General features: G+C 36.4%; 1 protein-coding gene across 4 annotated transcripts in view; it reads left to right on the top strand.

Annotated features, from left to right (window-relative positions):
* The window catches only part of ADK (adenosine kinase), a 306,385-nt gene that overhangs the window by 143,524 nt on the left and 148,099 nt on the right, over positions 1-14,762 (top strand). For all 4 annotated transcript variants that reach the window (XM_049810314.1, XM_049810312.1, XM_049810313.1 and 1 more), the window contains 2 exons: positions 3,090-3,262; positions 9,332-9,440. In XM_049810314.1, coding sequence (XP_049666271.1) covers positions 3,090-3,262; positions 9,332-9,440 — 282 coding nt within the window. The remainder of the gene's footprint in view (positions 1-3,089; positions 3,263-9,331; positions 9,441-14,762) is intronic.

Raw genomic sequence — 14,762 nt, 5'->3', positions numbered from 1 at the left:
ATTTCATAAACCACTTTAGATTTTGAGTTTCCTTTGTGGTATCCCACTCTTGAGGCTGTCTTGTTCCTTCATGATAGGTTCCTACTTTTGACATTTCTGTCTTTGGGCCATTAACAGCCTCAGATTCCCTTGGGTGATGATGAGGATTCATGGTGTGGCCAGGTGCCAGCCTCTCCTGACCAGACTGTCAATACAGTTAGTTAATAGCTGCCTCGCTGCCTAGCCAAACCCTAGATAATTAACTCATTATGCTAGTCCCTGCTGAGCTGGGTCGTTTTCCATTTCTGTCTAGAGTCTTTTTCATTCAATTAAATCTTGTATTCCACATAAATCTATAAACTGAATTTGCATTTATGTGTGCAGTTCGTTATTGGCCTTCATTTAATATTGGATATAACGCTGCATGACTGTTTCATGGTGATAAATGTCTTGTGATGACTGACCCCCATTCCCATTTAGAGTGTTTTAGCCAAAATGTTGCTAATAACAACAATAACAACGGTGTGTGAAATAGCCCATAGAAGCCTGTTTTTTCCATATCAGGTTATTAAAAATTAAACTCGAATCCAGGGTCAAATTTTTTAAGTAGTACTCCAGAGTCTACCTTGAAGATGTTATTTTGTCTCTTGTTTTTTCACATGTATGCAAAAAATGCCTGCTGTGACTCATTCCACTAGGTGCAACTTCAATGCGATACCACAGAGATATTTCTGTAGTTCAGTTTCATCAGGTTTGTGATGTGGTGTCCATTTTTTGCCTTTACTAATATGTAGCCTTTTAGCTGAGGAAAAGAGGAACAGTTTGGAGGAGTTCTGCAACTAGCAACACCTCACCACCATTATTGTGGGAATATGTGGGAGATAGTTCCAAGAAGCTAGGAGTATTTGTAACTGGAGATCTGTGATGAGAGGATCTTTCCAGAAACACTGCTGAACTACTTTTCCATCTTCCTTAGTGTTGGCTAACTTTGCTCAGATGTTCAAATGAAAAGAATATCTATATCGTGGGAATATTCCCCCACCGTATAAACCTGTGTTTCAAATAATCACGTGTATGGGCAGAACCATTGCTTAAAGAATTGCTCTGCACAATATACAGAGGTTCATCTCAAGAAATCCTAGCTCGTGACCCCTGATTCTCAAGAATAACTTTACTTACATTTCAAGTAAGCATTGTGACAGTTACAGTATGTATCACATCTGAATTCAAACTGAGCTGCTGCCAATAGCCAAAACTGTGATACTTGAACAGAAATTCTTTTTCCCGAGGTGGATGTGAAATATTATTTACTGTTGCTCCAAATGTTGTCAGACTTTTATATATAGAGGATGGAAAAGTTATGTCATTTGATAAAATGTTGTAAGCCTAAGGTGCAGTTTGAAGTCTATGTTTTTCGAAGAATTGTTGGGGTTTGATGCTTTGCTAAATGCTGTTCATAGTGATCTCTATCAATTCTTGTTATTTGTGAGAGTAAAGCATGCTTTTCAACATGGGACACAAGGCTTCAGGCACTTCTGTTCTTATCAGTGTGGAAATTGGTTCCGTATTTCCTTACAGTAGGTCAGAACATCTATGGTTCTACTTAACCATACCTCAAAATATAAAAGACTATTGTTCCTAAGACATCCTGAATGAACACTGCAAATGTGTATTATGTATGTGCAAATGTATGTAAAATACAAGGACATCATAGAGAATTCTCTTGTTAGGGGTTTTCTTAATTTATATTAATTTAGAGTGATATGGAAAACATTAGCAGAGCATATGTAGCGTGCATTTCATGAATGAGAGATTGAATGCTGCCACCATCTGACGACAGAGTCTTTTTTGTACTTAAACTTTATATATATTAAATTACTGCAGGAAAGAGGCCTTGCAACTTTTGTCCACCTTTGCCTTATTAATGAAGACTTTTACATGACTAAAGATTTTTTTTTTTTTCTCTCCTCTGGAGCTGGAAGTAATAAAGATGTGACTAAGCATGTATTTCCAACTCAGTTACTTGACCTTTTTACAACCCACAGCTACCATTAATGCTGCTTTGTAATGGAGACATTATCGTTTATTTAAATCTTGATTAGGAAACAATTATAAGTAGGGTTTTAGTATAGCAGTAAATTGATGTAGCCTTTAATTCATACTATAGATTGAGTGGATAAGCCTCCTGACTATAATTAGAGTGAATTATAATCACTTCAGTTGGTTGACTCACTACCAGCAGAGTAGGGCCTATGATTGGTTCTTCACGGGTTTTTAGTTCACTTTTGATTTACAGTGCTGCTAAATGCTATTTTTTAACTTAGTACAAAATGAAGTTACATTTACAGTTGAGTGATACATATTTTGTATTAATAAAAGAGGAGCTTTATGAAATAGTCTGGCACCTTAGCAACACTGTGCAGCTACATTCTTTCTTTACAATTCAAGTGACAGAACTGCTCTTAATAAAATTGGAGATAGCTATTTTCATGCGTGTTTTAACACTGTAAATGGGGAACATTTCCTTTTTTGCATATAATTAAATGGTAGACACAAATAGTTATTTTCAGTACCGTTTAATTTTTATATATATTGTGAACGTTGCACAATGTTTCCTCTTAGGTTTCTCAAATGTATTGTTTTCCTTACATGCTATCTCTCTGGGATTTTGGGGGTGGGGTGGGGGGTGTTTCTTTTGTCTTTTCTTTTCTACAAATTTTCTTTAAAGATACCATACATTGCTTGATTAATTGTAAGTGTAGGGGCATCTCCTTTGAGCAAGGGACTTATTTTGAAATACCTTGTAAAAAACATACTAATCTACTTTATGTGATAGTGAACTATATGTATTTAAGTTTTACATTAGGTATTAAACACTTAGCAGGATCATTAAGGGTAAATTTTTTATTCTTTGCTGGACCTTCCCTTCCTTGATGTACCAGATTTTTTTTTACTTCAGACATAGAAGTGTTCTGTATGTCATAGTGCTCTGTAAGCACAGAATTAAATATGGAAAGTAGAGAGAAAAAAATGGCAAAAAATAATATACCAGGCATGCTAACTTTGTGTTTGTTTTTGTTTGTCTGTTTGTTTTCCCTGTCAATCTGCAGTGGATGATTCAGAGCCCTTACAAAGCTGCAACTTTCTTTGGGTGCATTGGCAAAGATAAATTTGGAGAGATCTTAAAGAAGAAGGCTGAGGAAGCTCATGTAGATGCCCATTACTATGAGCAGAGTGAAGAACCGACAGGAACCTGTGCTGCCTGCATCACGAGTGATAACAGGTCAGGGACCTTTGATATTTTCTGAAGATATAAATGCATTCAGCATAGTTTTTGGCCCTAATTTGTTTGGAATATTTGGCCTTGAAAAATTGTTATTTGAATGATAAGGGAAGTATTAGCACTGGTTTGAGACAACACAGGACTGCCTGGCTCATAGTTTGGTGCTGGGTGGTATTAATATACTTTTAGAGAACAGCAGTTCTATTACAGCAGAAAAGTGTGAGATAATAATATACTACTTCTTTCTGAACTTTATAGCTTCCAGTTACTCTGGAGTGAGAAAATATGTGGGAGACAAAGCTGGTTAACAAGTATGTTTATGCAGCATATGGGAAAGCTGATAGACATGTAAGGCATATACTTGATTGGCAAATGAGGAATATACTTCAGGTGATAATGTGTTTAAAGAGGATAGGTGTCAGCATATAGCCTGATTGAAAGAGTTAATTTGATTTTATACAAGAGGAAGAAAAAAGTGATATTTTTTTTTCCTGTTTCAGTTGTTGAGATGTTCATCTAATAACTATAACTCTGTATGTCTACATCTTAACAATTTCTTCTGAATTTTGTCTTTCATGTTTTCATTTGCTACTTTTTTTTGGATGGTCTTTGCTATATAAAAAAATCACTTCTCCAAAACTCTATTCAACCTTTCTTATATTTGTAGACTTTGAGCAATGTCTTTGTGGTATTTTGTATGGTTTCAAAACATTCCATAAGTAAGAACCCATTTATAGAATTATTTATTTGGGGTATTGTAATAAAATCAATAAAACCAAGAATTTCAGAAAGAGATAATGAAGACAATAGGCATTTATCTTAAGCATCGCCCTCTGCTTTCTTCTTTCTACCTCCACCCACAACACTTGAACTTATGTATTACTTCTTTACTGATTACCTCCTCATGAGTTTTTAAAGGTTTCAAAACTAGCCAGTTAGGTCTGCCTTAACCTTGAGATGTTACCAGCACACACAAACCTTCCCTGATTTCTGCCAATATCTAAATTTTCTGATACTAGGTATTGAAACAATAATGAAAATGCTATTGGTTACCCTGAAGAATATTTTCTTTTTGACTCTGAATAAGAGCAAAATATCTGCCATTATCCTTTTTGGTTTACCTCTGTGGCTTTCAGTGCCATTGATCCTGGGGAAGTGCTCTTTCCCTTTCAAAGCAGTATCAGGAGTTAGCAGAATTTATTAAGGTAAGATAGCAGTCCCGTTATTAAAATCCACACTAAACTTCTTGGTGAATGTTTTGGGCAGAATTAGCAAAGGCAATAGGCAGCAACATGAACTGAACTGAGAGTCAGAGGAGGGAGAATTTTCCATATAACATGCAGAACACTAGAACAATTTTCATTAGAGTGAACATCTGGTCCAAACCCCTGCAGAAAGCAGGGCCAGCTTTGAAGTTAGGTCAGGTTTTTCAGGGCCATGTCCAGCTGGGTTTTTAATATCTCCAAGGATATTCTGGGCAAGCTGTTCCAGTGTTTGACCACTCTTCATGGGAGAAATTCTTTTGATGATACCCAGCTGGAATGTTCCTTCTTCCAGCTTGTGTTTGTTCTTTCTTGTGTCCAAGAATAGTCTGGCTCCATCTTCTCTGTAAACTTTAATTAGATATTTGAAGACAGCAGGAAGGTCTCCCCTTAGGTACCCCTTCTTAAGGCTCAGCCAAGCCTTTCTTCGTTTGTTAAGTATTCCAGCCCCCTCATAATCTTGATGGCCCACTGCTGGACTCACTGCATTGTGTTGGTGTCTTCCTTGTAATGGAAAGCTCAAAGGTGGAGACGGAACTCCAGATGAGGTCTGCAGACCAGAACAGGGGTTTTCCTCTCTTCGGAATATATAACTTCCTTTGTCCTGCTGGCTGCGTGCTTGCTCATATAGGCCAGAATGCGATTATCCTTCTCTGTGCATGTGCACTGCTGACTCGTGTTCCAAGCCTGGTCCAACAGCACCTCCAGGTCCTTTTCTGCAAAGCTGCGTTGTACCCTGTCAGCATTCAGCTTATGTTGTTGTGTGGGAGTTATTCCATTCTAGTTGCTTGACTTTGCATTTGCCTTCGAGTTTCTGCCAGCCCAATTCTCCAGGCTATTGAAGATCCACTGAATGACAGGCAGCCCTGTCCTCCAGCTTATCAACCTGTCCTTCCCAATTTAATGTCATACATAATGTCTTACTCTCAGGAATGAATGTACATACTCGGTGGAGGAAGGAAGTTCATTCATCTTCATCTGGAGTTTTGACATTAATTATGTCTGCAGACTTGCCCATTCATCTCCAGGATCCATATTCAGTTTTTCAAAGAGAAGACAAGCAATAAAGTTGTTTCTGCTCTATGATTCTCTCTCTTCAGTCACATAGTGTCTGTGTATGCATCCTGTAGCAATCACCATTTCCTAGATGACATGATGGGAAACTGAAGTCAGATTGTCAATAGACATACATCATGAATTCAGGAAAAATACGTGCATCTTTTGCTGTGCATCTGAATGGAATTTAAAAGTTTAGGTAAATTTATTCATAAAAATGTCCACAAGTACTTCTTTAATTTATTAAGCCATATTTTCGATTTGCTAACATAAAACACTTTTTTCTCTTAATATCAACCATTTGCTCAAATACTAAAGACAGTGGCTTGATCTCAATCACTTGTTTTAGAGTGTGCTTGAGAGAGTGCAGAGAGTACAAGAGACTTATTTCCCTCTGTGGGAGACAGACAAAAATGGCCAATGGTTGCTGCTAAAGACTTCATTGTGCAACCCCACCTCTTCTAGTGAGAGCAAGTTTATTCTCAATCTTTAATTACCCTCTGATTGTTTCTTGGTTTTCAGCATTTTCTATATTTGTAAGAATCACTTCAACCTGGCCCCAGTTGATTACTTACTGATTAATCTCTTGTTCCAGTTGAGGTACGTGCTAACTTCCTACTTCAGGTAATTCAGCTTTCTTGTCTATTCCGGAGGAGCTGGCTAATAGCAGTCCTGGTTTTCCCAGTAAGTGGCTGTGTATATTTATGTTCCAGACACCCTGATGTGAATGTTCATTGTTTCTGATAACTCTGTGTAGCTTTCTGCAGGAAAGGGTTCTGACCTAATTTGTGATTACCCCTCTGAATTCTCTAGCTTAGCAATACTAATACGCTTTCTTTTCTGTCCTGGTTTCAGCTGGGATAGAGTTATTTTTCTTTCTAGGAGCTGGTATAGTGTTATGTTTTGGATTCAGTATGAGAAGAATGTTGATAACACACTCATGCTTTCAGTTGTTGCTAAGTAGTGTTTAGACTAAGTCAAAGATTTTTCAGCTTCTCATGCCCAGCCAGCAAGAAGGCTGGAGGGGCACAAGAAGTTGGGAGGGGACACAGCCAGGACAGCTGACCCAAACTGGCCAAAGGGGTATTCCATACCATGTAATGTCATGTCCAGTATATAAACTGGGGGGAGTTGGCCTGGGGGGCATTGCTGCTCGGGAACTAACTGGGCATCAGTCGGCGAGTGGTGAGCAGCTGCATTGTGCATCACTTGTTTTGTATATTCCAATCCTTTTATTGTTATTGCCATTTTATTATTATTATTGCTATCACTGTTAGTTTCTTCCTTTCTGTTCTATTAAACTGTTCTTATCTCAACCCACAAGTTTGACCTTTTTCCTTCCGATTCTCTCTGCCATCCCACTGGGTTGGGGAGAATGTGTGGTGCTTAGATGCTGGCTGGGGTTAAACCATGACATTTTCTCAGAGCTTTTCAAGAAAATCCTAACATGTGATTAAACTCTGAAGTAGTACCTATACTCCCTCATAATCTGTGACTTTGATTTGTGCATTCTGCTCAGAAATACCCATATGCATGGAGTCTCCATTAAGCTGTTTGGTTTGAAGCACTCTGGCTGTATCCAATTACCATATTTCATTGAAAAAACATCTACCTTCTCTGTGTCCCACATGTTGAACTTACTGCTGTTAGACTTACAGTTTTAATTTGGAAAAGCTTGTTGCTTGTCTTCAGTGTAACAATCTTTTATTACACATCATGTGCAGAGCATCTCTACAGTTGGATGTAGCCACAGAGAGCTAGGTTTACAGTTTCAGGGGCATGTGGTAAGTGAAAGGAAACATACAGAGAGTCTTAGCTTAGTCTTCTGGAACATAACTGCTTTTTACTTAGCAACATACGTAGACACACAAGATTTTTCCGGCTAGGTCCTTGATGGGTTTGCCAAAACTGAAAGATTTAATGTGCTTTTTAAATTTGGTTTACAGAAAATTACCACAGTTATGCACATGTCTTTCTTGGTTTTACTTGGTTCTCCAGTGGACTTCTTGTCATTGCAATGATAATATTCGTCAAGAATGAAACTTCTTGCCCTGTTACGTGTACTGCTACAGAGGCTTGGTTTATTTGTTTATAATTTTTTTTTTTTTTAAATTTTCCAAATTCACATTACTTCTCATTACCTTTAGGCTTTAGAATTAAAGAGACACACCCAAAGCATATTCCTGGGATGAAATGACACAGAACTGTGCTATGTATTTTGATCCATTTAGAAAAAAGTTAATCTAACTTTTTGGTTTGATTTTTAAATACTTGATCTGTTTAACTTACAGGGATTGTCACTGATGAGTGCTTCAGAAAATTTACAGGGAGACTTGGCTGCTGTCTTCATAAGATTCTTTTGGGCTTTTGTTTGTTTTTTATTGAATAGGACAAAGAGAAATGGTGATAGTGTAAAGATGCTGGTTTGAGGTGGAATAAATTTTTAAGAATTCCTAGTTTACTTGCCTCCTAATGGCTGTAGATGGTACTCAGTCTGGAGGCAAAAGTATAACTCGCAGATGAGCAATTCACTCTGACCAACTGTCTCTGGATTGTACTGGCATTTATATGGAAAAGGGTGATACATACAACATCAGCTGTATGCATGGTGGAGAAAGCAAAAGTTTGCAATAGCCATATGTTGTATGTGTAATTAGACATTATTTATCTGGCTAATATCCTTAACACAAAACAGTGATGGGTTAACGTTAAAGATGCATCCTATGACTATTAAATCTTGAAAATTAAATTTAAAACTCTGTATGCCAACATGGAAGTGCCTGTTTCCCCAGCTCCTCTTCTCTAAATATTGGGTGCTATTAAACACTCTCATAATAAAATTGCACAGAAGGATTTGGTCATGGTAGCCAGAGTGGAGAGCTAGAGCATAACCATCTTTTTATGACCTGTTTTTAGGAGTACATCTGTAAGTTTTGTGTGTTTCATAAGGCTGAATTCAATGGCTGAAAAGGAGGATTTAAAATAGAATGTATCTTACATCTAACAAAGTAAAGATGATACTTTTTGTTCTTGCTGATGGAAGTTGTGTCCCATGGCTTGTGTTATAACTTGTTAGGAAAAAATGAAGTACAAATGAGGTTTTGGTAGTTTTCCAGTAATGCACAGCTAAGCCAAGGGGGTTTTTAACAGTTCATCATCTAAAAGTAGCAACGTGACCCTTTTTCATTTGCTAAAGGAAAATATGAACATAATGGGGGAAAAAACACAAAACCCCCTTTTTATATAATATAACTATTCATTGGAAAATGATAAAGGCAAGACATACATATCCATCAACTTTTTGGTTCTAGTGAGGTATAATAGTTTTCAGAAGATAAACTGGAGTAGCTACTTTCATTTTTGTGTTAGGTACTAGAAAAGTTTTAATGAAAAACTGCGGATGCTATACCATATGGAGAGTTGATCACAAAATGCAACACAGGTTGATTATAAGCAAATGAAGGCATGTGAACAGCTTAATAGTGAAAGGTTACATAAACTATGTAGCTGGATTTAAAATACATTATTTAGTAAATGATTTACATAAAAATTGTATTTAATATATTATTTAAAATATATTATTTAAATATTATGAAATGGTCAAATAAAGTATGTGTTTTATGGTGCTCTGTTAATTGGTTTTATGTTCCTTAGAATCTTTGATTATCTTTGAGAAATGTTGTTCTTTGTGAGAAATTTGCAGTAGTGTTAGTTAAAGAGGATCTAATGCCTGGTTTTTAATCACTTTCAGGTCTCTTGTAGCTAACCTTGCTGCTGCTAATTGCTATAAGAAGGAAAAGCATCTTGATCTGGAGAAGAACTGGAAGTTGGTGGAAAAGGCCAAAGTTTATTATATAGCAGTAAGTTCAGCTTCTTTAAAATTGGTAAAATTTGTGTTACAACATTGTGAGGTTTAAGCAGTGAGCATGTCTGTTGCATATGATTTAGGATGATTTCATAGGAATACAATGAAAGAAAATGACTGCTTCAATTTCAGCATAGTTTGATTTCTTTGAATTTGAATATACAAATGTAGAAGTATGTTTTAGTTGTGTGCCTTCTTAAATTAGTGGGAAAAATCATAAGAACTAAACATATTTTCGGAGCTTTTGTAGTAGTGCATCAAATTTACATTTCACATTTTCTAGTAAATTGTTGTGAAGGATGCACAAATTATGTAGAAAAACACTATTAGCATAATTATTCACTGCAAACAGTTTGAGCTTATTTGTGTGAACAATCTTAATTGCTATTTATTCCATAGTAATTACTACGGCACCTTATAACTTAATATTTGAGAAACAATGATTGTGACAAATCTCCTGAATGTGGGCGGTGGGGCAAACTGATTTTAATGATGAAATCTTACTTCTGGAATGAAGGGGGTTTGAGGATGGGGCATTAGTAGATTCACAATTAGTATTCTTTTTTTACCATCCAGAATGAATCAAGCCAGATTAGTGTATTTGTGGAGATTACATCTTGCCTAAATAGAAGTGGTGAATTTTTTTTCATCTTGCTCTCAAGTTAATATGACTGATCAAAATTAGCAAACAAAACAACTATGACAGATTAAAACCTCATAACATGCATGTAATGTATGGATTCTGTATGACAGCTGCTTCCATTCCGCTACCTGAGCTATGTGGGAACAGCTGGTAAGAAGTGTAAAAAATTGATTATCCAGGAGGAGCAAGTTCATTGAAAATACTTACTTCTTGTAGCTAGTGTTAGTCTCCTACAGCCTGTTAGTGTGCACTGCTGTAGGCTTTACATGGTTGTTATTGATTCTTGTGTATGGCCAAGACTGCCCCTTTATAACTGTCAAAAAATACTTATAACCTTCTCCGTATACAAAGAAAATACATCCCACTGCTATGACCATATGCTTGTGCTGCAGTTAAAAAAAAATACATCTGTGTATTGTCTTCTCATTTTTTATTTATGTTTTTCAAGTGTTCTGAGTTTACTTCCCAATAATTATACCTCAGTCTGTTCCAAATGGCATGCTTAGGAATTAATGCTATTGGCTAAAAAAATATTGAAAGTCTAAGAGTATAGTTTAAATAAAGAAAAAGAATGGCAAATGTTACCAAAAGCTATACTGCACTAAATGTTTTTCTGTTTAACCATGCTTATACATAATTATCAATTAAGTTTCCCATATACAATTTAGAAAAATTAAACTTAGTGGAGCTGCTTCAGGAAAAGTGGGAAATGTTACATGAGGTGAAAAACAGGTTTGGGTTTTTTAAAATATAGCCTTCATCTTATTTTAGTTCCGAAGCCACTCTTCTGTGTTGAGTCAGTTTGATCACTTAAGTTTTGACTAGGTGATTCACTACAGTGATTTTCATATATATTAAAAGCTGTTCTTCAGATGCCAGTTCTGTGACATCCAAGCTTTGACTAAAAGACAGAGAATTATTGTACTAAACTGAAAATAAAACCCAGGATGCACATATGTTAATGGATAAATAAATAACACTGAAGTGCTGATAAATTGTATGAGATATTTGCAAAATGGAAGTCAGATTAGGGAAACATCTGATTGCAGGAGGAGATCTATTGCGTAAAAAACCTGGATCACACCTGTAGCAAAAGCACTCATGGATGGGTTCATCTAAGAGATTTCTAGGGCAGTGTTATCACTTCAGATTACAGATTCCATGTGGAACTTTACTTAAGGAAAGGAGACAGTGTGTAGAACCATACACGTTCCCTCATGCTATAGTGCATTCATGCCCTTTTCTTTCATTTAACTTCTTATAGGTTTATGGCGGTTTACCAGATTAAAAAAAACCATGTAGTAAAAAATTACCACTCCTGAGGTATAGGGTAGCTCTCAGAGTCATTAATTTGTCTACTGTTTCCTGTCTTCACTTTAGTCTTGCTACCTTCCTTGGCTTTGCACTGTGCATATGTTGCTTTTCATTTCCATCTTTCTATCCAACTGTCACCTATTTCTTGGATTGCATTAGAATCTATGTTAGTGACAGAAACTTATTCTGGAAGTGCATGTCCTGAGATTCTCAAAAAATCTATTTTCTTGGCAGAGTAGGGCAGTTGTTCCTTTAGGACAGGTCTGTGTTATCCTGTGGTCATCTGTATGTGCTTCCTAGAATAGATAATATGCTTTTCAATGCAGCATTCAGCAGAATGGCCCTCAGATGAAACTTAGCTCTGAAATCTAATCAATTCACAGAGGGAGGAGTAGGTACAAAGGAAAAGATAGTAAAGCCATGACAGAACCCTTAAAGACAGCTTCTGTTACTATGAATGAACACAATGCATTTATTTTAGCCATCTGGTAATCAGATCCAGCAGACAAGCTGGAGAAAGACTAGCAAAGAATAGGACCCTGTAAATCACAAATAGAAGCCAAACACTGAGGCTGCCCCAGCTTTCTCAAAGATGGTAAATTTTAAAGGTGTATTTTAATCCTTAAAAATTACTCTACTTTGTATGATTTAAGATAGATTAAGTGTACTGTCAAACGCTATGCAATTTCTTTCCCTTCTCCAGATATAATTCATATACTTGCAGTAATTTCTACCATTGACATCATATTTTCCAGTCTGTCATTTTCATTTCACTGTGGATCAGCTAGCTGTGCTGCTGGTGTCCGATTAGAATTCACTGTGAGGGATTTTATTTCGTTCCTGTTGGGGCTAGAAAATGCTCCTTCCTCAGACATTTCCCTTATTTCAGAATAAGCTGAGAGTTATGATAACACTAAACATTGTCATTCTGCCTCTGAAGTTGTGAATGGGACACAACCTGATGACATGAAAATAATCTTAAATTGTTTTGGGAGGGTAGTGGTGGGAGATGTTCATTTTTTTCTTTCTTTCCGTGAATCTATGCTTGCTGTCAGGACTTGCATTTTAGAATTCTTATGTGTTAGAGTTGCATCTTACAAACCTGGGTGATAAAACTCCATATTTGGGCACCTTATTTGTCTTATTTTCAGAGGCATTTAATAAACTGATGGTAGTACTGTATTTATGTGGGCATCTCTAAGAATTCTATAACGTGTTGGGTTGTGGGTTTTTTGTGTTGTGGTGGTGGGTTTGGGGTTTTTTTTTTTAAGATCATCAATGTCTTTAGTGCCAACTGAAATCTATGGGAGTTGCTGGTACTCAGTTTCTTTGACATTGCACACAAACATTTTAACATTTTTAATGCAACTTGCAGTATATAGCTATTAATTTTCATATCTTACAAAGGCCTGGAATGCAAAGATATTTTTATTATCAATGTTTTTGATTTAAAAAATAATCTGCTGATAAGAGCTACTTAGGAGAGCAGAAAACCTGAGGAGAATTTTAGTTGTCATTTGACTCCAGAGAGCACCTCTGTGTTACTGTATGTGAGTAAGGAATTTTGCACTTGCATAACAGGAGGAAAAATGGAAGAGGAGAAAATGCTTTCCTTCATTGAAAGCTGCACTTAACTTTGTGAAATCTTAACTCTGTGATGACTGATACTGCTTGCTCATATAGACAGCTGAGTTTTAAATTTCTACCTGAACATTATTGCCACAAGTGTGGTGCTTCCCAGATGTGTGTTTTCTCTTGTACCAGTTAGCCATCCCTATTTCTGCTAGTTATTTATCTTTACTCAATTTGTTCTTCAGTCCAACACCTGCATTCATTTAATGTTTGCAGTTGGAGGTAGGTGGGTGAAACACTGTCATTTGATGCTAATATTATCTTGGTGCTAAAGTAATAAATGGATTCTTGAAAGTTACTTCTGTGCTTCAGGTTGGTTTTTTTTTTTGTTTTTTTTTTTAACTTACATATTTTCCTTTACTAAGCATATGAAATGGCAGTATTGACTGCAGTTAGGTTCCCCATCTGTAGTAACTTGAGTCTTTGCTTAGAATGGATCAGTTAAGTAGCTCCCAAAAACCAAACAGATCTTCCTTTAATAAAATGCTTGTCTCCCTTCTGTACAAAGGAAAATAGCAGATTGTTGTTTCGGGACTGCATTTGAATTTGTATTTTGTGGGTATAGTTTGTGTGCTTAAAAAGCTGGTGTTATAAGTGATGTCTCTCAAAGCTTTTCTCATTAGTATCAACGTAGATTCCTTGCCTAGCCATTTCATATAGGTATGGCATTGCTGATGCTCCTGCTTATCTGTGTTTGTTAAAGAGACGTGGGACCATTTTTACACCATACTTTATGCATTATGATCTCTTGTCTTTACTTTTTGAATTTACAGTGCCTGCAAGCTTCAGCTCCTGTGCTACCTGTTGTAGGTAGGTAGAGAAGGAATGAAGCTTTTTTGTAGCTCTAAGACATTTCTATGCAGCTGAATTTTGGGTTGTTCGCTTTTAGTATTGCCATATAAACTTTTATTCAGAGTAAATAACACTTTCACCTAGTCAGCTTTGCACGGGCTGTTGTTATTTCACCATCTGTAAAAATTTAAACTATTCCTTTCTCCTCCTTCCATGCAGCAAATAATAGAAATTTCTCAATGGTGATGCCCTTCAGTTGTACCACATTCAGTATAAAGCTTTCTAATACTGCTTAGATTTGTTAGCCCACAGTTAAGTTTCATTCGCCACCTTCAGCATCTCTTCTGTGTTTACAAAGTTAATGGTAAGTGTAGTTTATTTTGATGTTAATGATGTTCTGATCAAGACCAAGTATTCTGGTCTTAGGCTGAGTTTCAAGTAGGAAATGTCATGTTGCAGCAATGAACGAACCCAATGTAACATACCTATGTGCTGGAGGAGAAGTTTTTAAAGCTCCAGCCACCCTGATATGATTCAACAAATACTGTGGTATTTTTGTATTTATTTTTTTTAATGCCTAAGTTCTTGTCTAAGCAGAGAGATACTGTAGTGGTGTAGTGGGCTTGATGGCAGAATTATCTGGTTTCAACATGAGTCTGTCAAAACATAAGCTTGATGTCAGCAATGTGTAGTGAAGCTTAAATAACATTCTACAGTATTTTACATGGGGTTTGGCTATTCTACTTTGAGAAAAAATGCTGATTATTATAACAATGTAAGTATAAATGAAATTTCTTTTGTGCTGTCTCCTCCTTTCAGAGTCATATTCAATGAAGGTATTTTTATTGTAATTTACTGCTATGATGACTGTGATAATTTACAATGGATTGTGATAGGTTTTTTTCTTTGAGATGTGTTAGGTCTGTATGCACATCT

Source organism: Accipiter gentilis, chromosome 9 (assembly GCF_929443795.1).
Source record: "Accipiter gentilis chromosome 9, bAccGen1.1, whole genome shotgun sequence".
Taxonomy (NCBI): Eukaryota; Metazoa; Chordata; class Aves; order Accipitriformes; family Accipitridae; genus Astur; species Astur gentilis.
The sequence above is the reverse complement of the archived record's forward strand: the minus strand, read 5'-3'. Positions and strand labels throughout refer to the sequence as shown.